The sequence below is a fragment of the Neofelis nebulosa genome, chromosome 4, assembly GCF_028018385.1.
Source record: "Neofelis nebulosa isolate mNeoNeb1 chromosome 4, mNeoNeb1.pri, whole genome shotgun sequence".
In the NCBI taxonomy this organism is placed as follows: Eukaryota; Metazoa; Chordata; class Mammalia; order Carnivora; family Felidae; genus Neofelis; species Neofelis nebulosa.
In genome coordinates, this window is record NC_080785.1 from 80,624,230 (window position 1) to 80,650,404 (window position 26,175).

The 26,175-nt window shown below is 36.5% G+C and overlaps 1 protein-coding gene across 4 annotated transcripts in view; it reads left to right on the forward strand.

Annotated features, from left to right (window-relative positions):
- SEMA3D (semaphorin 3D) overlaps positions 1-26,175 on the forward strand; it is a 201,247-nt gene that overhangs the window by 76,888 nt on the left and 98,184 nt on the right. For all 4 annotated transcript variants that reach the window (XM_058725243.1, XM_058725244.1, XM_058725241.1 and 1 more), the window contains exon 3: positions 17,435-17,595. In XM_058725243.1, coding sequence (XP_058581226.1) covers positions 17,435-17,595 — 161 coding nt within the window. The remainder of the gene's footprint in view (positions 1-17,434; positions 17,596-26,175) is intronic.

Genomic DNA, 26,175 nt, shown 5'->3' on the forward strand with positions numbered 1-26,175 from the left:
ACTAACTTACATGTGAATGGCTTATATCTATTACATATACGTGTATGCATGATATGCATATGTTTCACATGTATCATCTTTTTTCTTACTACATCCTTTGAACCTGGCATAAGGGGAATTCAGCTATCAGTTCCATTTGAACATCCCCCTAAAACTTTTGCTATCTCAAAGAATCACAGCTAACCCACAAAACACCAGCTAGTCAACCCTGAACTCCCACATATTAGATATCAGGAAAGAAACTAACCCACTTAATAGTTACCATATATTCACGCATTCTACAAATAAGTATTGAACAACCACTGTGTTCACTGGATCAGAGAAAAGTCACTGTTCTCCTTGAATTTCTTTTCCAGATAAGGAGACAATGAACAGGTAGACAAATAAATGAATATCATCTCAAAGAGTGGGAAGTGCTATGAAGAATATAAAACAAGAGAGTGACAGGCTTTGAGTACACTACTGAGACTTTATCCTGTCTGTTTTATGATACCATGAAAACCATTGTTTTTGTACGTATTTTTTTTTTTAGATAAGAAACATGAGACTCAGAGCCTGAAAGTCTTGCCCCAAAACAAGGGGCTATTACGTGGCAAAATTAAGTTGTGAGTTTTTATCTCTCTAGTTCAAGGCCCGTGCGTTTGCCACCTGGTGTCCTTGAGGGAAGCATTTCATATTCAGGAACGCAGATATTAAAATACAAAAAATATATTAAAAGTTTCACTGGTACTTTTTTGGCAATATGTTCTTCTCAATAACTGTCAAAGTCCTGACTAGGTTTTGATCCTCAAAAACTTACATGTATATTCATAGACGAGAAAGACTGGAAATCACCTTTACAGTTTTTCCTTCTAGGGGCACCTGGGTGGCTCAGTCGATTAAGCCGTTGACTCTTGATTTTGGCTCAGGTCATGATCTCATGGTTTGTGGGTTCGAGCCCTCCCATTGGGCTCTGTGCTGACAGTGCAGAGCCTGCTTGGGATTCTCTCTCTCTCCCTCTCTGCCCCTACCCTGCTCACACTCTATCTCAATCTCTCTTTCAAAAATAAATAAATAATTTAAAAATTAAAACAAATAAATTTAAAATTTCAAAATTAAATTTTAAAAATTTAAATTTAAAAAATTTTAAAACTAACTGAAACAATGTATTTGATAGAATGGTTCTTTGTTTTGTTAGAATCTTCTGAGCAATGAGTGGATTCGTTTGTATATTCTTCTTTACTTTAGTTAGCTGTTCTTTAGTTTAGTTAGGTTGTTTGATTTGAGCAGTCCAGGATTAGTTCTGTTATCTTGATTCAGTATGATGTAATAGTGAAGACCAAACTTCTTAGGTCTTAACCACTGTTACTAGTTGTGAGATATTTGGATGTTTATTTTCTGTGCTCCCGTTTTCTTATTTGTAACACAATAAATGTAACAGTAAATCTAAGTGCACTAATTTACTTAATTCCAATACAGATGCTGTTAAGTCATGTGTCCCATGTAAAGCCCCTCAGTGTGTCGCGTAGTAAGCATAATACCATCAGTTATGCTTTTTGTGAAACATTATTATCTTGCTAGATGCGAATGATTGTCTACCCACCAAAGGTTTCCGAATGAGAACAACTGTGAAAAATACTATGTAGCTCCCTCTTGTTTACAACACATATTAAGATTACTTCCACTTACTCCCAAAGCATTTTCTACTGGAGTTAGTTTCCTTCAGTTAAGTACCACCCAGAGATTGTGAATTTATTAAAGGTGCTTTCCAGTATTTTTACTGTTGTGGTCTTCTAGTAGTTAATAAGCCCTTCCAGTTAAGAAGATCATTGTTGACCTTGATAAGAGTAGTGTCTTTGATGGTTGGTAACCTTCAGAATGGGTTAAAGTGAATCATTAAAATCACTAAGGAGTTCCAACCACAAAATGCAATCTAGAGTGGACATTTTTGTTGTCAAATTAATGAGAAAAGAAGCTGGCTTGCTCTGAATACCTCCCCTTAAGTACTTAGTGAAGAAGCCTTATCAATCTTATAATAACAATTTACATGTAATATATGTTTTTTTCTATGAAGCAAGTCACTGATGGTTTAATTTTGGTAGATGTGCCATGTTTGAATCAACGCACTTGTTTTCCCAGATGTATTTTCTCTAAACAGAGGCTGTTCATTTGGGCTTCTGTAGTTTCACGAATTTAGGGATAATCTTACTGTGTGTGTGTGATGTTTCACTGTCAACAGTTAATAACAATAGTTTCTGAATGCCCATTACGTTTCTGGCCTTGTTCTGGCAACAAGGGGATATGTCAGCAAATGGAAGAGGCCAAAATCCTTGTCATCATGTGGTTTATATTCTGATAGGAAAGGCAGGCCATATATAAGTACATTGCCTAGCAAAATAGAAGATGATAAGTGCTATGGAGAGAAATGAATCAGGATAGTTAGCTAGAAAATGGTGGGAGTGTAGTAGTCAAGTATGTGGTAAGGGAAGAGCTCACTGAGAAAGTGATGTTTTTCACAAATACTTAAAGAAATTTCTGTTGCAAATCATGCAGATACTTGGGAAAGAAATATTTTTTGGCAAAAGAAACAGCCAGTGCAAAGGTCATGAGGCAAAAATGTGTCTGCCATGTTTAAGAATCCTAAGGAAGACAACATGGCTGAAAAACACTGAGATAAAGGAAAGAAGATTAATTTAATCAGAGAGTTGGTAGAAGGAAAAAGATTAGATTCTTTCACTGTTGTCATTGTCAAAACATTGGCTTTTAGTCAGTGTGTTGGGAATTCACTGGAGAATTTTGGCACAGAGGTGACATAATCTGACTCTTATTATTATAGGATCATTGTGGTTTCTGTATTGTAAATACACTGAAAGGGGGAGGTCAGGGAAGTAGACATATTGTAATAATGCCGGTAAGAAATGATGGTCTGTGGGCCAGACTGGTTGCAGTGAGGTAGGAGAAGAGGATGATATGTAGGTAGAGTCAACGGGATTTTTTGATGGATCAGACTTGAAGATAGAGGAGTCAAATCTGACTCCATCTTTTTTTTTTTTTTTTTTTTTTTTTTTTTAATTTAAGGATGGAGATACCATTAGTTGAGATGGTGAAGATTGTGAAAGAAGTAGGTTTTGGGGGGAAATCAAGCGGACATATTTGTTGGAGAAGACAAGACTATTATGATGTCTAAATGAGATGCCAGGAAGGCGTTTGAGTACATAATTTCTGGAGTTTATGGGAGATGTCATTGGAGATATGAACTTGGCAGTTAGCATATAGAAATTTTTAAATCCGTGAAACTCTATGAGATAACAAAGGGATGTAGAAGAATTTGGAGGATTGAGTTCTGGGATTCTCTTAAGCCAAGAAAGTAAAGAAAGGGGAAATGAGCCTCAAAGTGAACTGAAAAGAAGTGCCCAGAGAAACCATGTAGGAGAAAAATCAGTAGTTTGTAGTATACAGGAAGTCAATGAAGAAAGTAAAGGAAAACGTATTATCAGCAAAGTCATATTCAGCTAATGTTTCTTCAAAGATGACAAGCAAAAATTCACATTAAATTCAACAACAGAAGTTCATTGTTGACCTTGATAAAAGTAGTGTCTTTGAGTGTGGGAGCCATGGCACAATTAGGATGGATTCCTGAGAACATGGGCTCAAGGACTAGAGAGAATTATAGATAATTCTTCCAAGGATTTTTTTATAATGGAGACATGGACAGTAGTAGCTGGAAGGAAAATAAAATCAAGAGATTTTTTTTTTTCACGAACTAAATAACACCATATTTATATGCTAATTGTGAAATAATCTAGTAGAGAAATAATTGATGATTCAGGAGAGCTGCAAGACAAGACATACCTTATTGAAGAAAATATTGATGAAATTCCATTCTATTCTCTAAAATAGGCTACTTTTAAAACATATATTAATGATGGAACTGGAGGATATTATGCTAAGCGAAATTAGTCAGAGAGAGACAAATATCCTATGACTTCACTCATATGAGGACTTTAAGAGACAGAACAGATGAACATAAGGGAAGGGAAGCAAAAATAATATAAAAACAGGAAGGGGGACAAAACAGAAGAGACTCTTAAATATGGAGAACATACAGAGGGTTACTGGAGGGGTTGTGGGAGGGGGGATGGGTTAAATGGGTAAGCGGCATTAAGGAATCTACTCCTGAAATCATTGTTGCGCTATAGGCTAACTAATTTGGATATAAGTTTAAAAAATAAAAAATAAATTTAAAAAACACCTTAAAAAACATGTTAATGAAAGTGGCCCATTTTGCATAATAAACTATTATCTGCATAATTGTCAGTGTCAGGTATTGTCTAGATGGAAAGATAGGTCAAGCAGTTCTAAAACTATGTTCAAGGAGGAATGTGTTTACTGTTTGATATAGTGATACAGATTGTAAGTACTATCAACGTTTAGAAAATTGAGGCATAAACATTTGGAAAGAAAACTCAGAAAGAAGAGATAACCTCAGAATCACATAAGAGATAATTAAAACAATAACAGCAACAACAATAACAACAACAACAACAAACATCCAAGTCTCCTGCTTTTCAATTCAATAGTATTTATACTACAATTTGCCTGCATCCAAGCCTATTAATTAATAGCAATTAAAATCTATTTAACACTGTATTTGAGCACTGTTCTAAATATTATTGACCTGTGGAGGTTCACAAAGTGATAGAAGTTACACAGTAATGTAAAATAATACATATTTTAATGTTACCACAGAAATATCATGCAAAAAGTGTTCTTGGAATTAAGAAGGGATATAAAACTCGCTGAGATCTACAAAGGTCAGCAATGTCCTCCCGGCAGGGTAAAAGAGGGCTAGATCAAGGGATACTTTGGTTGTGTCTTTGGTTATGCATATAAACATGGAAGGAGGTTTAAGAGTATCATTACTTAAGTAAAGGCAATTTTTTTCTGGGATTAAACCCTGTCAAGTTTTTTTTAGTTAAAAAAGTTCTTTGTTTTTAATTTTTTTTTTAAGTTTATTCATTTTTGAGAGATAGAGACAGAGCATGACAAGGGGAGGGGCAAAGAGAGAGGGAGACACAAATCCGAAGCAGGCTCCAGGCTCCATGCTGCCAGCACAGAGCCCAATACAGGGCTCGAACTCACTAACTGTAAGATCATGACCCGAGCCGAAGTCGGAAGCTTAACAAACTGAGCCACCCAGGCACCCCATTAAAAAAGTTCTTTTTGGACAGATCTTGTATGTGGTGGGATTACTATTGTATAAATTATTGAGATAAAATTTTGTATATACAACTGCTTGTTTTAGGACTTTACTTACCTACAATGTGGCTCAACTTCCTTAAATCTTATTAAGGGAATTTTTGCAATGAGATTCTTTCAATACATGTATAAAAGTATAAATTTAAAAACATTTTATTTATTTTTTTAAAAACATTTGTTTGTTTATTTATTTATTTATTTGAGAGAGAGAGAGAGAGAGAGAGAGAGAGAGAGAGAGAGAGCATGCGAGCAGGGAGAGGGCAGAGAAAGAGAATCCCAAGCAGGCTGCGTGTCAGCACAGAGCCTGATGCAGGGCTCAAACTCACAAGCCATGAGATCATGACCTGAGCCAAAATTAAGAGTCAGCCTCTTCACTCACTGAGCCACCCAGGCACCCAATTTAAGGACATTTTAAAACTGAATGCCATTGGGTCTTTTTAACACAGAAAATTTGACAAATGCCTCTGTGCTTCTTAAAACTAGTAATATATATTTTGCATTTTTGTAAAAGTCCTTTAAATTGGCTGATTTAATCCTATTAATTCAGAAGAGGCGTGTATCAGAACTAAGTACTTTTTACTTGTAAAGAATGACACTCATAAAGAAGTTTATTTGACTAAAGCCACAGTGAGCCAGGCACAGTCTGGAAAATAAGGTAAATATTTCAGCAATAGGTATATTGTGTAAAAATGTAACTAAAATTGTTTTGTAAAAGAATCTTGTTTTTCTAAATAATGCTAACTCTTCAAATATAAAATATAGCTGTAATAGGCAACAGGGCTTCAAGTCAGAAGACCTTGATTTTAGCTCTTTCTATGGCATGTACAGTTCAGCCACCATTAGGATGAGGATTTGCTCTTTCTGAGTCTAGGTTTTATCATCTAGAAATTAGTGATAATCCTTTAGTTCTCCTCAAAGATCAAATTGGATAAAATAGGGAAAGTTCCTTGAGTGTCACAAAGCACAAATTGAATATCATGACAAGCTTCAAAGGGAGTCCAAACAGTATGTAATTGAATTAATTGAAGTAAAAATTGAAGGTCTTTACAAATACAATTATATTTAGGCATTTCTGGTAGAATTTCTGCTGCTGCAGGTAACAGGACATTTACCTAAAAGTCAATAATAAATTATAATTTGTCATCTTCGCATCTCCTTCCAGGTTAATGCATGTTAAATGAACGCACTTCCCTTCCTCGTATGAGAGAACTGAGGGGGGAAAGTTCATATATCATTGGTTTAAATTAAGCAGGTCATTTATCACTTATAGCAACTAAGTTAGTTATAATTTAAGTTAATTAGATTGTTAGAATAAGTAAGGGATATGCACATTTGACCAATGTACAATTGTAATGGAAAAAAAAATAATCTGGCCATCTTGCATAAATTAACACACACCATGTTTTAAATGTTTGAGGGAAACTCTAGTGTGGAGAAGAAGGAAGAGTTCAGCTCTTCTCTTCAGTGAAGTGGGGCCATGTTGTACTTTAGCCTTTCTTACTGCAACCTTGGTTCAATGATCTGTAGCACCAGAATAATCTGGGAGTTTGTTAGAAATGTACAATCTCATTTCCCTGACCCCTTTCTAAATGAGAAACAAGAATCTCAGCTGATTTGAAAGCTTGTTAAATCCTGAGAAGTGCTGTTCTAGAGTGTTCTTATTCAGACCTCTTCCTCTTTTCCCCACCTGCTCCCCTTCCAAGCATTTGGAGATAACAACCAGAACCTTTAATGACTGCAACCCATTAGAGCCACAGTTGGGTCTCTTAATGGCACATTAACCTCTCTAAATTATTCATATGGTTGTAATAAATTCTGATTTAGATGGGAGGCAGGTAAACCAACATACATAAGAATCACTAGTTTGAAAACCATTAGTTAAGTATTTGTTAGACTTCTTATGTGCAAGAAATAGTGATGGATTACAGCACTGATTTAGACATTATTCTTCTCTGCAAGAGCTTCTAGTTTTTTTAAGGGACAAAATAATTGCAAAAATATTAATTCAATAGGATTAGGATATTTTTTAAATGAATGCCATTCAAGAATGTTGAAGAAGGTTGGGTATGAAATGGAACTTTGAACAGTGGAAAACATTTATACTTTATCGAATGAAGTGTATGTTGGCATTGGAGGATTTTGATCATGAAATTGACCTAACTTAATTGTGATTTAGGGGAAAAAAATAAAGAATAGATAGCATCATGTGGTAGACATAGGTGAAGGAGAAGGGCATAGAACAAAGCTATTTATGAATCAGGTATAGTAATTTAGAGAAAGAATAATACGCATCTTGGCCTAGGTTACAATAGGAATAAATATTTGAGGGGGAAGAATAGAAAATTTACATGATCAAATTTATAAGACTTAAATTTAGCTTGATGTTGGTGTGAGGAAGTGAAATAGACTTAGAGATACCAATTATTTAAATACAGAAAAAAAGAGTAAGGGAGCAAGGAAGGTAAACTAAAAACAATTCTGATTTTTTGAGCCTGGGAACTAGGTCATGTCATTAAGTCATTGAAGTCAGTAAGATCGGTTGATTGGGGGAAAATGACAGTAGCAAGCAGGCTGCTGAAAATTATGAACTGTGATTTAAGAGAGGCAGTGCGGGGTGCCTGCGTGGTTCAGTCGGTTAAGTGTCCAACTTGGGCTCAGGTCATGATCTTGCAGTTCGTGGGTTCGAGCCCCACATCAGGCTTTGTGCTTACAGCTTAGAGCCTGGAGCCTGCTTCGGATTCTGTCTCCCTCTCTATCCGCCCCTCCCTCACTCGCACTGTCTCTCTCTCAAAAATAAACATTAAAAAATACAAAAAAAATAAGAGAAGAGCGTGGTTTTAGGTGTCTATCTCAAAGTCATGAGCAGAGATCTAATAATTTATGAGACAAAAACATTTATAGGGAACTATAAATGGAAAACATTATTTCATTGCCTATGCTCTATAAACACTGCCTGAAATTCAGGAGAACATTATTCCATGACTGTATTTTTAATCTCCCTTTTGGAAGTCTGTGTGCATACTCTGACACGGATTCTCTGCACACCTCTACCTGGATTACCTACCTTGGGCATGTGGGGAGAGGACACTTTCTGGAGAAAACCTCGAGAAAAGTTCTACAGATAATAGTCATCTGTTTGTTTGGAATGAAAGCCAAACTCAAAGTTTCTTCAGCCAATAGAAATTAAAATTTAGATCAATATCACACTGAGTACCCGGCATGATAAGTGAAAAACAACAACATCAAACCAACAAAAACAAAGTTCAAGACATGTTCAGTCCAATTATTTTAAACTTCATAATAGTAACAGTGAAGAAGTGATTCATATAACTTCCAGAAACAATAAAAGACACGTTCCAAGGCTGGGGATACGATAACATGAGACTTCTCAATCATGACTTTGAAAACTGGAAGATAGTGTTCACATGTCTCAGATCACTAAGGGTGAATGCTGGTCAACCCAGAATTCTATAGTTAGCCCACCTATTAATAAAAATAAATTAGAGGCCTTTTTACACATGTAAAATTTCAAAAATTTAAGTCTCAGTCACTGTTTCTTAAGTTTCTGGAGATGTGCTCATCAGAATAAGAAAATAAGTCAAGGAAGAAGACACAGGATCTAGGAAAGTTGGGATTCGTAGTAGGAGAGAGGTGGAAGGAAGTTTGAGAAAGCTGTCCCTCTGGTGAGAGAACAGCCAGTCTAGTTTGTAGGGAGAAGAAGAAAGGGCCCAGGAGACATCTCCAGGAGATAAGAAATAATCCGACAGAATTTCGTATGAAAATTTTATGCAGGCCCTTTTCAGGAACTGTGGAAAGGTTTGATCATGATTAATTTTTTTAATATTTATTTATTTATTGAGAGGGAGAGAGACAGAGTGTGAGTAGAGGAGGGACAGAGAGAGAGGGAGACACAGAATCCAAAACAGGCTCTAGGATCCAAGCTGTCAGCACAGACCCCGACCCAGGGCTCGAACTCACAAACCACTGGATCATGACCTGAGCCGAAGTGGGATGCTTAACCGACTGAACCACCTAGGTGCCCCATATTTAATCATGATCTTAAACAAAACTAAGTAAATGTCACAACTTGGAAATTATTAATTAAAGCAACAGATTTTTTTCCAAGAAAGAAAGTATAATCAGAGAACTAGTTTTCTAAGTAGGGAAGAGTATTTACGTTGTTTAATAATGAAACCATTGAATACAGCTTTTCATAAAAATGGACATATAATCATGTCAGGACTTTGGTTAAAGGGAAAGAGTTGGCATCAGAAAGCTAAAATTCTCAATTTCTGTCAATGGGAATTCAGTAGAAATGTCTGAAAATAATGTTCTAAAAGTTAGTAGTGTATACATATTATTTAGAAACAGAAAAATGAATAGAAAATAAACTACTAAACTGGTTTGGAGGTAGACAGATGATGGGAGAGGAGACAGATGCTTACATATGCCTTTTAACTTTACTTTTTGGTGTGCATATACTTAATTTTGGTGGATGCAATTAATTTTTAAAAATATCGTTATAAAATATTGTTCTTTTCCAAAAATGTTGTTAGTCTTTGTTCTGTATATTCATCATGATCTTAATTTGAAGAATTATTTGTTCCTATCCTATTTGTCTTGCTGTTTAGAATCTATAGCTGATGGTATACTAAGGTATGGCTTTCTGAGTTTTGTAAAAATTAAATTTATATACTTGATTGAAAATAAATCCGTATTAATTTGTGACATGGTGTCTTGATTTTAAACATTCCTTGAAATTTGGAAGGGGAGATACTCTCAAGACCTTGAAGGCCATTAAGAAAATAATTGTCAAATCAGAATCCTTTCTTCTGAGGAAGTTTATTCTATTATGACTCTGGTTTTCTGGAAATGTACTAGGTACTTATAACGTTAGGCTTTTTTTATAGGTCAGTGGGAAAAATGATCATAGCAAAGCTTTCGAGCATTTAAAAGGACTCCTTCAAAGTAAGAGTTTAAAAGGATTCATAATCATAAATTATGAATCTCACATGTGATGGATTATATAAAGCATCTGCTATTGAAAGCTAGCCAAATAAAAATAAACCTGTAATTTAAAAGCATGGATGTAGATGGAAATGTGACAGTGTAAAATTGCCACACTCCTTTCCACATCCTGTCCTGGCAAGAACAAAGCTCTGATGATATAATAGGCTTTATTTGTTTCTAATTTATGTTTCCCTACATGGTATCATCTGATTTATTACTGACATAGGCAATGTTCTAAGACCTAATGAGCAGAATGATCTTCAACATTCCATTGCAGAAGAGCAAATGAAAATTTGATTTTTTTTTTCCTGACTTGGACTTGCATTTGTGGGAAGAGAACAGGGTTGGACTTCTCACCTAGGAACGTATAAAGATAATATAATACACACCTATAGTTTTGAAGTATTCTTTTGTAAGGATTTTAGGTTTGAATATTATTCTTTATATATTGGATATTGTTTCAGCAGTTAGCTATGGAGACTGAGTGTACATAAATAGAGACTAATTTGTATTTTTGATAGGTGGAAGTCAGCTATCTTCGTAACCAAAATTTTTTCATATGATCTCAAGCTTCAGAAAACCAATTGAAAGTCAAGTGGGGCCGGTTTAAGATGAGTTAAATTCCCAAAGCTTGATTCCAAAACAGAATCCATGCCTTTCCTTGTACCAGAACCTAGAGAAGCAAATACAAGTTCACAGAGAGCCCAAGGAACTCAGTGAGCCACAGTATTAGGGACTAATTTTCTTTTTGGACTGAATAACTTGTTGCCTTTACTCAATTCCCGACCCAAACTGAGAACAGGCTTTTTTTGGGGGGTGGGGGGTGAGGTAATGGTTTGGTAGCCAAAACATTTCTGGAAACTATGGGAAGAAGGAATTCCATAGAAGAAGTCTTTAGATACTAACACCATGAAAGCCCTGGGGGTTCGGAGATCAAGGGAGGAAAGCTGAATTTATGGGGAAGACAGGAATAAAAACTCCTTTACTTCCTTACTTACAACAGCTTTGCAAAGAACACACTGGAGATGCGACCATATTTCAAGAAGCCTCAGAACAGCCTTACTGATATAATGGTTATTTCCTTTGAGGAAAAATAGGAGTGGTTGCAGTAAGCATTTGTGCTGAATATCTTGAGACCATAGGGAAAGCCAATTCAGTTTTGAACTGGGGCCATTTTTGGTTGTAAACTTTCTCTGCTGAGGCATTCTACTCCTGTGACTGGAGTAGATTGGGAAGTAACTTTCCTCAAAGGTGATATTCTTTTTACCCCATGAAATTCTAGCTTTAATAACTTGGATTATCTTCTCAAAAAATCTTTCTGTTAAGTGTTCTTTAAAGGATGTGGGAAGCCATTTTTTTTTTAGCTATGTAGTCTTCTTGTGAGAGAAATGGTCAACTCCACCCAGTTCAAGATTTCTGGCAATAAATGCTATTTCAGGGATATGGGATCTTGTTCATTTAACAGTCACACATTGAGGAAGTCTGTGTTGCTTAAACCTAAATTTATTAGATTCAATGTGACTAACCACTCCCTTCCTTTCTGAGGTGAAGAGGAAGAATGTAGACCATCAGGTCAAATGTTTCTTCAGGCTGAATGAACAATTGTATTAAGTGACACTAAAAGGGAGATACAAAGAATTCTTTTAAGAACAAATGTTTATTTCAAATCGGAACAGGGATTATGGGATCTTTAGCCTTCCCCTCACATGGAAGGGCATCTGGTTGTGAGTGAGGAGTTTCATTGTTGCTGAACAAACAGCACCATTAAGAGCAAATTGGTTTTGTGAAACCTCCTTAACCATTCTGGACCTCACTGAATTGGCACATGTGAGTCCAACAAAGGTTATTGATAGAATTTCCCTTTAGTTGGAATTGCTTTACGCTATATTCCTGCTCTTCCCAAAGGTTAGAGGCGATCTGTTCCAAGGAACAGAGTGATGCCCAGGAATAGAGAGGTGAATGATAGTTTACCTGATAGCTCTTTAATTTTAACAAAGTTAGGCATAAGGTTCTAATGTTGTAGAACTCGAAGGCATTTTAGAAGGAGCTTAGAGACCATGCAGTGTCTGTACCCAACATAATGGTGAGAGAATTGAAGTGGCATTATTTGGCTTGGTAAAAGAAATGCAAATGGGAATTTCTTCCCATTTTACTATTAAAGGTATTTGACAGTCTGTGACTTTTGCTACTGTTATCTTTTGTCACAAGCATGTTTTCCTTTTTGATGTGGATTAGCATTTCCTCTGCACTAGGCTGTAAGATCCTGAGAGTGGAACTTGTTATCAGAGTCTTTGTATCATGTGCAGAGCCCCTGGTGGTCTTAGGTGAGTCCATTGTTTGCCTTCATCATCAAATTTTATAAAGGTAGTGACTTGCTTCCTTGTGCCGAGCAGTGATTCTAAATAGTGAAGAAATGGGAAGTTATTCTAAATGGTTATTAGCTACATGTTGGAAATATACATTTTCTCTGTGGCTTTTGGAGAGATATCAGGAGATGCTGATGAAGATTCTGGACATACCCTTCAGAAAAAGGCACATGTACATACAAACATGAAAAATCATGTTACTTATAGGGTTTTTGATACTCAGAACCGTGCTGTTGCTCTGCAGCATTTTATTGATCACAGATCATGAACATCTTGTCTCTGTCATCATTCAAATAAAAATCTATCACAGGAATGATTTCCATATTCAAACTAGTGGAATAAATTAATAATCTTATCTTCATTTCATTCCAGAAACAATCATCCTGTAACTTTTCCAAAAGTGTATTGCTAGAATAGGAGAAATTGAGGGCATGGGACATTGAATGACACTACAAACTGAGAAGAAGGTGATAGACCAACAAGTTGTTAAAAGAACAGTTCGAACGAGTGATTAACGGAATTCCGTAAATTTAGGTAGAAAGAACCAAGAATGCATTGAGGACCTAGAGGTAAACGCTACTGTCATCTGAGGAGAGGCGAGGCTGGCTAAGTACGTATTGGGCAGGCCTCCTCTGAATGGCTGTGTGACGCAACATGCTCACCCCCCTCCCCAATGGGGACAGAACAGAGTTTCTGTTCCAAAGGATTGTAACTGTGGACAGTCTTAAAAATCACATGGCTTGGGGCGCCTGGGTGGCTTGGTCGGTTAAGCGTCCAACTTCGGCTCAGGTCATGATCTCATGGGCCTTGAGTTCGAGCCCCGCGTCGGGCTCTGTGCTGACAGCTCAGAGCCTGGAGCCTGTTTCAGATTCTTTGTCTCCCTCTCTCTCTGCCCCTCCCCTGTTCATGCTCTGTCTCTCTCTGTCTCAAAAATAAATAGACGTTTAAAAAAAAATTTAAAAAAATCACATGGCTGAAAATTGTCAGTTCAGGAGAAGAAAAAAAATAAAGCTCGGAAATCTATTGCCAAATTATTGGTCTTTAACTTTCACGAGTTTCCAGCCTGCAGAGCCAGCATCCACCTCTGATTCCTCTAAAATTCTCCCGGGAGTATATCAGTTTTAGGTGTGAAGATGCAGGCTTTGGAATTAACCACCTCCAACCCCTGTCCCCCCCGCCCCCTCCCGTTCCCCAGGCTTGACTTGATGATCCTGTGGAAACAAAAATGACTTTGCTTGGTTTGGCAGAAATGCAGGAAAGATAAGCTGTTTGGGGAAGAGGGAACCTGTTCCAATCCCTGTCCCAAGGTCTGTTCAAAATGTATGCGTCAGCCTGAGAAATTTTCATATGTAATGCCTAAGTCTAATTATTTTGTTTGGCTACAAAGGATTGGCGGAGCATGCTTTAATCATTTTGATGCTAACATTGTCACAAGGCAACATGAAATCATTTTGAAATGATAATACTTTACATTAGTCACTATTTTTGCAGCTGTTTTTCCTTGTCAAATCTGAAACTAAACCCAATAGAATTGGTTGTGGTTAAAGAAAATAAATGACTACCTCAACTTTGTTTTCCTTGCTGTACCAGGAGAAACAACAAATGAGATGCAAGATTCTTAAACATCTTGCTCCTCTCAGTGGCACTGCCATAATTCAGAGACTTGCCATCTTTCAGGAACTTCTGGGTAGTCTTCCTTCTCCTACATTTCCAATTCTCATCCATCCTGAACACTGCAGCCAGACTTATTTTTCAACACTCAGTTAAAGTCTTTGTCACTTTTCTGCATAATGTATTTTAGTGGCTTCCAGTTACCTCCATGATAATCAAACTCCCCAGCCTGCCATTTTAGGCTCTGGTTATCTCAAGGCTGCCTTTACATCCAGCCTCATATATTCTGTATGTTCTAACCTATCGAACTACTTCAATTCCACAAATATTTAATAAGTACTTAATTTGTCTCAGACACTGAGCTAGTGCTGGGGATTCAAAGATAAGTTAGACATAGTCTTTGTGCTGAAGGAGTTCACACTGCAGAGTAGGAGACATATTAACAATGTATTGGGTGAGTGTGACGTATGATGATATATGCACTTGTACATTCTCGTGTTCTTCTGCCTCAAAAAAACATTTTTCTTTATATCTTTCCTGAAAAGATTCCATTCGTCCCTCAACACTGTTGTCAATTGTTATCTTCTTTTGTAAAGTGACACACAATTAATTATTCGAAAGATTTCCTTTGTGTATACTTGTATTAGAATGTACTTTGCCTATACTGTTTTCTGTATACCTTTCTACTTGTATATTCATCTGTGAGCCCCTTGAATGCAGGGCTTAGCATGACCACACCCTTAACTACATGCTCAATACCTAATATAATAGATTCTTATAAGTTTTTTTGGACTGAATAGCTTTTTAATGTTAGTCCAATACTGTAAAAAGAATACAGAGAACTTCTCATCTTCACAAGTCAGGTTTAAGGGAAGATGAGATACTATTCTTTATTAGAAGTTATTTGGCTCAAACTGGAATTTAATAATCATATTCAAAGTAAGTTAATATTTACTGAACTTTTCCTATCTTCAAGGTACTGTTTTAAGAACCTTAAAAAAGTTATCTCCTTTGATCATCCTAAGAATTATATGAGTTGGGAAATATTATGTCTTCCTTTTTATACATTTTGTATAGAGTTTAAAAAATACATCGTCATCATTGTAATAACTGATAGTACATAGCACTTACTATGTGACAGGCACCATACTAATGCTCATCATTAAGTCCTTGAGTCCTCACACCTACATGATTTATTAATCGTTTATATTATTATCTCCATTTTATAGAGGAGGAAACTGAGGCACGGGGAAGTTAAGGTTTTTTTTGTTTGTTTGTTTGTTTGTTTTTCCCTAGATCACAGCTAGATTTGTGAGGCTGGGATATGTCGCAAGTGGTCTAGACACAAATCTCACACTCATTAGGCTAACCCATGTTTCCTTTTGTTAATGAACGTTGCAAATGCATGGTTCAAAATAGTTGATTATTATCCATGGGCACTTGAAATAATAAGATGTATATCATATAACCTACTTTTATCTATTAATTGGGTCAAGATATGCTCCTGGAGACCCTTGCATACTTTTTCCATTTTGCCCATTTTATTCTTTGTTAAACAAGTGGAAATGTCATGGAACATACCAAATCACCTCAGTGAATAAAGGTTTGTGTGAAATGTTTTCTTTTGTTAAGGCTTTAGATCATATCTGTCTTATCTATCCACTCAGTTCCATTATTCTTTCCTCAGTTCTACTTTATAGTTAGTATGGAATGTTTATCAGATATTAGCCTACAAAAATAGGGTTACTGTATTTGGAGATGCTAAAAAATATTATTCCATGGGTCTCTGGTCTGAAAAACTACTGAAGTCATATTTAGCTTGAGAGGAAATAATTAGTATTGGGTTACTATATCCAGAATTCTATCCAGTATACATAAAGCAAGATTGATAAGCATTAGTAAGACCACACTCACTTGAGAATTCAGATAATTTCATATCTTCTTCTTCAGCATACAGCCTTTGGGTTTGTCAAAACTAAGACCAAAATCTATCGTGATGAATAAGGGAAATAACATGTAACCATTGTAAATTAGAGAAAAGAGTGAAGGGAATACTCAAAAATATGGAGTAACAATAGAGCCCACAGTTGATGTGTGGAATATATAGGCTTTAAATTTAAAAGACTCATATATCCATTTACAGAGGTTGAAAATTGCCATGATACATTTTGGAAGTATCCTGTTACCTGTTTCTGAGACATTGCCTCTTTGTATTTTTCTCATCAATTAATAATGACTTACTTGAAAATAATGATTTAGTTTCAAAGTCCATCAACATATAATGGACTTTAATGAGTGATGAGTGGTATTATTATTATATTGGTATTTAATATTATAAGGCTATAGAAAATGAAAGGGTATGATAAGTATTTGAGGCAAAATCTGTTGAAAGATTTGTATTTCTGTAAACCCGGACCTAAATTTAATAGGTCTATCCATATCACAGTTGTAAGTGAAAAAAAAAAAAAAAAAGAATTAGGACATACAGACAAGTGTCAAAGAGAATGGAGACTGGGACTGAGGCTGTATTATCAACCTTACCATCACCTGATTTTGAGACTTGAGGCATATGGCTTCACCTTGCTGGAGTTAAATACCTTCATTTATAAAATCACGAATTCGTATTAATTGATTTTTCAAGGTCCCTTCCTGCTTTACTATTTTGATCTCTTTACTGGTTCAGGATCATATATCTCTCAGAATCCATTTTCTTGGATTTGGCTTCTTTGTTTACTCCCTGAATGCATGAAATAGGAACCGTATAATCCTCCAAACATAGTGATGTGTTTATCAAAAGTAGGGGGCGAAGAAATGCTGTAAGTTTTATCATACACTTAGTTTCATGCTTACTTTGCATATATTGATTTATTTAATCAGTTTGCAAACTGATGCTTTCATTTGTAACTTAAGAAGGTGGACAGAGTAGTGAAATATTTTGCATTCAGTTGCTTTGGAAATACGCATTTTAATATCTTGCATTTTTCATATGTAAGATTAATGTTGTATCAGTAAAATGAAATGTAATAAATCACAGTGATTTCTAAATGATTATGTGCTAAAAAACTGTATCTTGTTTGCTTCTATCTAAATTTGAGCATGCATGCTGAATGTATGCATTTACAAAGTGCAGAAATGTATGTATTGAGGCAAGTAAATATTTTACTAATTAATGTTTTCTTTCTTTCAATTCCCCTTTTACTTTCCCATAGACTTGCTGCTTTCAAATAGCTGCATTCCGTTTTTGGGTTCATCAGAAGGACTAGATTTCCAAACCATTCTGTTGGATGAGGAGAGGGGCAGGCTGCTTGTAGGAGCGAAGGACCACATCTTCCTGCTCAGTCTGGTTGACTTAAACAAAAACTTTAAGAAGGTCAGTTTATTTATATATAAAGATATATATAAATATTTAAGGCTGAATGCATTTATTTCCATCTATGCCATTCTCCTCTTTTATTTTAAGTGACTCAGTTTCAAATGCACTAGGTCATTTACACATCCAAAAAGAACATGTTAGAAGAACACCTGGCTTTTGATGTACGTTTTGGAGTTTTGTGGATTTAAGTACATATGCGTGTTCTCTGTTAACAGTGAATAAGTGTAATAATAGAACGTTTGAAAATATAAATGAAAGGGATTATACAAGAGAAATGTAATGTTTTAGACTGAAAAGCTGCCAAATGAGTTATTCATCAAGGGTTAACATTTATATTCATAGTAATTGTAAAATTAAGTTTTTGTTAACTTTCAATTAACAAATAACCATATTTCAAATTGACAGTGTGACTAAGGTGGCATTTTAACACCACACTTTTTTTTTTCACATTCTTATTTCTTAACTGAATAGGTTTCTCCTATGGCCCAAGCACCCTCAGAAGGTGAGGATTATTAATACCTCAACTATGGCCTCATTAAGAATAATCTACCACTGAAAGAAAATATATGCTAGTTATTGAGAAAAAAAAAAGGCAGCTGCTGCTGTGCTTTAACTTTTCAGTTAGCAACACAATGCTCAAAGGAAAGAGTGCCATCCTTTAGGCCTTATAAATTATGGTCAGCAAGTACGTTAGCAAATATCAATATCTATGCAAGCCCAGATGGATGCCAAGACTGGAAGGATTGAATGACTGATGAGAAGACATAATATATAATTCATTCTACATCTACGAGACATGTTAGATTGGTTTTTCTTTTTCTTCTTTTTCAGAAGCATTGAAAAACAAAATACTAGGAGCCATTACAAGATTTCAGGTCAATAGTCCCCAGTACTGAATTAATAGAGAATTCTTTCCATTCCAAAAGAGTCGTTCACAAGTCACTGTAGGACTTTGAAGCTTCAAACAGTTGTCACCTACGATGACCACTTGAACTTAAACCTCTGATTTTTAAATGCTTTAAAAACTAAATATTAGTTGCTCAGTTATTTGAATATTATCAACACTAAGGGCTTAGTCTACATAGGTGAAATAGTTGTCTCCATATGTGTTAATATTGCTTAATTAATGCCTGCATCAGAAACAGTGTTTTTTGCCTTTTAATAATTTAATTTTTAAGTAGCTCTTCTGTACATTTTTGAGGTCCACCAAAAGAAAAGGAGATCTTTTTAAAAATGTATTTATTTATTTTGAGAGAGAGAGCACGCAAGCATGAGCTGGGGAGGGACAGAGACAGACAGAGAGAGAAGAGGGACAGAGGGAGAGAGAGAGAATCCCAAGCAGGCTTCCTGCTGTCAGCACAGGGCCTGACATGAAGCTCCATTTCATAAACCATGAGATCATGACCTGAGCCAAAATCAAGAGTTGGGCGTTTACAATTGTCTGAGCCACCCCCAAACCCTGAAAGGAAATATTTCTTGTGAGTGCTCAGACTTGATAAAGAAGTAGTGTTTGAATGCAAATGTGTATGCATGTGTTGGATGTTTCTAGAAGAAACAATGAGGGTAAAATATTAGCAGTAGGTGATGTGATAATCGACATACTCATAATATAAACTCATAAGATTATCTTATTTAAAAAATATAATTATTCTATAGTTTGAATATTGTTTACAGTAAATAAGCAGTGAATATGGGCTAGAATTTGAAAAGCTTACCTTCATTCTGCCATTGTCGTTCTGTTCCGTTTATGCTTAAGGATATATATTTTCTTTAGGATTTAAAAAATATATATTTGTATAGGAGAGCCTATTGGTGGTATCAACTAATATCTCAATAATCAGTAAATATCTTAGCAGAAGATGACTCCTTTAAGGAAAGCCACCAAGGAAAATCTTAGTCAGTTTCACAGTTTTGCTTTAAGAGCTGCTGTATAGCTAACAAAGCATTTTTCCAAATATGTCTCAGCTTTAGTGTAATAGCAAAAGGCAATTCATAGTTTCAAGGGAATTTGTTCTTGTGCTATTCTCTGCCTTCAGGGATTAGAAGAAAAAGTTCATTTATCTGAAATGAGTGCATTACATCATCGCTTAAAATAAATTCTGATAACATAACTTCCTTCTGTGACTATTTTAAGCAAATCTCTCTTTGGCTGCATTCCATCCATGAAATGTGCTAATATTTAATAAAATAAATATTTATGAAACTTTGATTTCCCTCATGCTATTATTGAAATAAATGGTTATTTGAACACATTGTAAAATTAGGGTCTGTACTGGAGATTTTCTGCCTGATATTCCTTTATCATATCAAATGTGTAATTCATAAAGAGGTTATGCATACAAAGGAAAAGGAAAGAATTTATGTTTTTGTAGGTATCTACATTTAAAACTTATATAAATCACTCCAGTGCTAAAAGGTACTCTACAGTAGCAACTTAAAGTGTCAAGATGTAGTACTTCAGCAGTGTTTAGACCTACGTGGTTTGCATTGGCTCCATGCCCTTCGGCAAAAATCCAAAGTTCTCTGCGGAAGAAACCACACATGTTGGGACTCCATGGGGCTGAAGGATGTCCTTTGTACTCTCAAGACCTAAAGCAATCTACAACACGTAATTGAGTTAGGAATGACTGGTTAGGGATATTTTCCTCTGGCGAATTAAAAAAAAAAAAATCTGTAGAAAGTATTCCATTGAAGTGTCAAAATTTAGGATATATGTTTACTTAAAAGTTGTTGTACAAACAGGGACATGTCTATTGAAAAATCGCCATCATTTCGTATTTGCCCCTGGCCTGTGGTAACATCCTTTACAAAAAAAAATTCAGTAATAAATATTTTAAAATATCCTTTGTATTATGTTTACTCTATTCCAACTAGATTTTGAGTCTTCTACAATGAATGATACAGGTATATGTTCAATAGGGTTTGATGGGTGCGACTGTAGAGGAAGAAAGTAAAAATTAAATATTTCAGAGTATTTCTACTCCTCTGGAAAGTAAAAAGTATGCCAAGGTTTTTTGTTTGTTTGTCTTATTGTTTGTTTGTTTTTTGTTTTTGTTTTTAAACGATGCAACATTTAGGTAAAAGGGATAAGATTCTGATCTTTTCTTGAGGGAAAGGACTATTTCTATAGGTATTTAATAGACTTAATGACAAGTGTTAGCACACGTGGGGACGTGAAGTCTCTCACTTCAAGTAGGCTTTTCCTCAGTTGGTCCCTAAGGCCTCTCTTCAGCTAGAGAACAGTCTGTGGATCTCTGTGGGACAGGTTCAGGATAGATATGCGCATTGGTTCAACGTTTCCTTTTCCCAACACTAGACTAAAATAGAAAAATCAGAACCAGCCTAACAAGATCCCATTCCAAGGGAAGAAAGTGGATCTGGAACCATTTTTACTGTTGGGCTGTAGGTTGAATTCTGCCAGAAGCCAACTGGGAGAGCGAAATTATTTTATAGGATATTTGTAAGGGAGTGTTCTGGGGATCAACACATGTGAGAGGGGCCGTGGGGAAGTACTATTAGATAAAGAAAGAACTGTGCTGTGATGCAGACCCAGCAAAAAGCCTCAACTGACAAGCCAAACTGATAAGGTGGCGACCATTTCAATATCGTCCTCTAGTGTAAGTGATAATACCATTATTCAAGTGAGTTTATCTTATAAAAGGGATTCTCCATTTTCTCCCTATCTAATCCATTCACCATGACCGTCAGTATTATCTCTTAAAAAAATAAAAATCTGACCATATTTCTTCTCTGCTTACATACTCTGGAGTTCTTGATTTTCAAGGAACTTGAATGAACTCCAGATTTCTGTTGATTTCTAAGGCTCACCTGATTTCCAATCTTATTTTTATCCACTGTTCATTATTCCCTCACTTGCATTTTATTTTCTGCTTCCCTGCCTTCCTCTCTCTCATTCATTTACTCAACCTGCACTGTTAGTTCTTTTCTTTTCTTTTCTTTTTTTTTTTTTTTTAACGTTTATTTATTTTTGAGACAGAGAGACAGAGCATGAATGGGGGAGGGTCAGAGAGAGGGAGACACAGAATCTGAAACAGGCTCCAGGCTCTGAGCTGTCAGCACAGAGCCCAACGCGGGGCTCGAACTCACGGACCGCGAGATCATGACCTGAGCCGAAGTCGGCTGCCCAACTGACTGAGCCACCCAGGCGCCCCCGTTCTTTTCAAAATAACTTTCAAGTTTTGTGCCTTTGCTAAAGCTTCCTGAAATTGCCATTCACTTTCTTGTTCACCTCACTCCTCTGAATTTTGAAGGCACTTATCTAATTTTACCCTTTTGTTGCCTTTTACTCCCCAAGGCTTCCTCACCCTTAGAGGACATAACAATTCTTTGTATTTATTAGAGCAATTATATATATTAATATCAATGTCAGTTGTCCTCTTTTATAGAATTATCATTATGCATTGGTATAAGTAAATATATCCCCCATCCAAATCATACCCTCTTTGAATGGGGACTGGGCTATTTACCATGCACTTCTCATTCTCCTTTGACTCATTGTATAAAAGTTCTCTGTGACTCTCTACTTAATGTAGGCTTTATGAATTCTGCTGCAGATCTCTTCAAAGTTCCTGATACTCCCTAAGTTTTCTCCCTTCAATATTGTAAACATTATTGGGGTGACGTTGTCAGGAGAGACTAGATTACAATTGAACTCAAAGAATTGAAGACTACATAATTACTCTGTTGTAGTATTTAGCATTATCCACTAAATATTTTTTAAATAAGTTTACTTATTTATTTTGAGAGAGAGAGAGAGCACAAGCTGAGGAGAGGCAGAGGGGGAGAGAGAATCCCAAGCAGGCCCAGCATTAATCAGCTTGGAGCCCAATGTGGGACTCGATCTCATGAATCATGAGATCGTGACCTGAGCTGAACTTAAGAGTTGGACGGCCTAACTGACTGAGCCACCCAGGCACCCCTCCACTAAATATTTAATGTACAGAGAACATACATATTTTTAAATCAAATAACTAAATATCACTTAAGTATCACTGAATATATATCCTAGCAGAATTATACCCCAAATAATGCTCCTGTGATTTGGTTTTGTCAGTCTCTGAGGTTGAAACCAATTATATGGATTTACAGAAGTATAACTTGGGATACTTTTTAGTGACTGACTTTTGATTATTTTTTTTTTCTTTTGTTCTACTTCAGTATGTGTTTCTTTTTCATGTTTTCATTAAAAAATCAGTTGAGTGTCTACTGTTGTCATATGTGCATGGTATCTGAACTAGTTCAAGATGGATGGGCAAAATCTGGGGGGTTGTTAAATGGCTAATTAAAAATAGTTTACATTTGTATTTGGAACTTGCAGTTTATTGTATCCTGGCTCAGTTAGGATGGAGGAAAAACATGTTGGAGAACTTGAGTGGTCAGAGTTGTTCTTTTGTCTGTCTGTATATTTCTTATAGTTCGAGTTAGAGAGACTAGATTTCCCTGGCCTAGCCCTTAACATCCTACTCCATCTCTAGAGTCAGAGGAAGTATATGAAAAACGTAATTTTAATAGTCCTTGAGAAAGGTGGTCAGCTGTGGACATTTACATTGTTTATCATTAAGTTTTAAGTTAAGCATTAGAAACCTGTTCATGTAGACATCATCATCATCATCATCATCATCATCATCATAATGCATTTTGACACCTGTGCCTTATGGTTTAAGGACCTGTGGTTTCTAAACAAATAATTTTAAACTCTGTGGCATCTGTTACTTTGACTACAAATGAACGTTCTCCACTTCAGCCAGACTTAAGTAGTCCTGGCAGTAATTCATATAAAATCCAGAGCCCTCTCTATATAAACTCCAGGAGTTATATATACAAGCTGAAAGTCTCTCTTTCTCTCTTTTTTTCTCTCTCTTAATTAAAAAAAAATTTTTTTTAACTGTATTCATTTTTGAGAGACAGAGAGAGACAGAGCATGAATGGGGAAGGGGCAGAGAGAGAGGGAGACACAGAATCGGAAGCAGGCTCCAGGCTCTGAGCTGTCAGCACAGAGCCCGATGCAGGGGTTGAACTCACGAACTGCAAGATCATGACCTGAGCCGAAGTCGGACGCTCAGCCGACTGAGCCACCCAGGCACCCCTCATTTTTTTTTTTAAGTGGAGTCATAGTTAACAGAAAAAAAAATCCAGTACTCCATTTGGTTATGTTCGTTAGTTGGACTTCTGAGTTAATGAATTGTTGGGATCCTTCCATCTGAAAATGTTACTCACTTTGGAAGCAGTTCAGACCATGCATGGGTGGAGTGAGTGTCCAGACCAGGATGTAAGCAAACAGATCACAAAAGTGATGATTTATTAAACTAAGTACTGCTTTTGTGTTCATATTATTCAAGGATTTCTTTCTTGGTTTCCCTTTTTTTTCCTCTCTTTTTTTTTTTTTTTCTTTTCAAGTGGGCTATAGAGGCAGACAAGCAGACCAATGAGAAATAAACTTAGTCTGAGACTACAGTTGTTATTTATTTTACCTACTAATCTAACAGCAACTGGTATGTCAACTTGTAGAGTGTAATAATAAACAACTTTATGTTACCTCCCACGTTCCTTTCAATCTGCTCTGTGGAACCCCTTCTTTTTCTGGACCTGTTGGGTAACTCTAGCAGGCAGCAATGGTTTTCGAGGTCACTCTTTGGTAGTAACACAGTTGTTATCCAGCAACTCAAATGTCCCATCTAATGTAATAAAACTTTCAACCTCATGTAAAATTGAGCCTCTGTTCCATCTACCTGTCCCCGTTTGCACATGCCATGTGAGTGAAGGCTCCCAGACAGGGAGATGTTCAGAGGCTTCTTTGTGTCTCTTCCTAGCAGTCCTCCTCTCCCTTAAGCTTGTTGAACACAGTGTGTGACCCCTTCAGTCAAATCAGAAGAAGAGGGGAGGAGAGGGCTCAGAGAAATGTCTGCTCTACTGTCCTTGTCAGAGGGATCTCACTTCTCGACTTTCTGTCCTTGTCAGATGTTTAAAGATGATTTTTCTTTCCAAAGTGACTTAGTGAGTTCTGGGGGATTCCCACTTTTTGGAGATCTTTCCCTTGCAGTTCTCTGGGATGAGCTTGATGACATTTCTTCTCTGACTGGTATGTTCTCGTGTTTTATCCTGAGACAGATTGCACTTTCACCGGTGTTAACTTCTGAAGCCTTTTCACTCAACACTCTTGAACAAGACATCAGGTGACCTCATGCCATCCCATTTTTGAGCAAGTACGGCTCCCATCTTTTCTATGGAAAGCCATCATGTGTCCGTTCCTGGACGCACTCTGGAAGTTCAGGCTGATGCCAAAATAGCCGCTGAATCTGGCCTGTGTTTCCACTGGAGCTTGTCGTTCTCTCGCTCACCTTTAGACATTAACCTAGAATGTTCCACCAACGGCATTTCAACAGCAAGTGCTTCTTGAGGTTTCAGGAAAGCTCCTTTCCTGGCACCTACCCCTCACCTTGGGGTTTGTAGGACACGTGATAGGATTGTCTTAGACGAAATATACTTTTCTACAGAAAGGAAGAAAAAAAACTTTTAATATCTAGTTTCCAAGTATTTGTAACTACACATGGGTGAAATTATCTGTAGGATTCTTGGCCACCTACTTTGAAACTTTTTGCTTCTTGACCTAGCATCTCATTTTTGAATTTTTATGCAGCTAAAACTTCTCTTTTAACATCTTGCCTTACTACCAAAGCCATAAAATGAGCTCTGAGAAGGATGTTGTTTTACCTACAACCTCATTATATATCCTCATTCTATTTAATTCCTGAAGTATACAAACTAGAACCATAGAGACAACCAAATGGAGAATGTTAATGTTCCTGTTAATATTATTTACCTTTTGACTGTTGATAGCCTCAAACAAAACATTGGCTGTTTGACATCTTGTTTGCCATAGATTTCTGTTGGAATCTGATTCCAACAAAGCTAAGCTATACCTGACAACCTAGATAAAAGAGAATGTAGGAGGGGCCCCTGGATGGCTCAGTCAGTTGAGTGCCCAACCTCGGCTTAGGTCATCGTTTCACAGCTGGAGAGTTGGAGCCCCATGTCAGGCTCTGTGTTGACAGCTGGGAGCCTGGAGCCTGCTTCGGATTCTGTGTCTCCCTCTATCTTTGCCCTTCCCCTGCTCGTTCTCTCCCTCTCTCTCTCTCTCTCTCTCTCTTTTTCTGTCTCTCTCTCAAAAATAAATAAACATTATTGGGGCGCCTGGGTGGCGCAGTCGGTTAAGCGGCCGACTTCAGCCAGGTCACGATCTCGCGGTCCGTGAGTTCGAGCCCCGCGTCGGGCTCTGTGCTGACAGCTCGGAGCCTGGAGCCTGTTTCCAATTCTGTGTCTCCCTCTCTCTGCCCCTCCCCCGTTCATGCTCTGTCTCTCTCTGTCCCAAAAATAAATAAAAAACGTTGAAAAAAAAAATTAAAAAAATAAATAAATAAATAAACATTACAAAAAAATTTTAAAGAGAGTATAGGATATGAATTGATTCATTTTTCAATGATCTTTGAAAGTAATCTTCAAAAAGTTTACTTTCATTTTGAGATAATAACCATCTTTTTCCTTTTTAATTAATTAAAA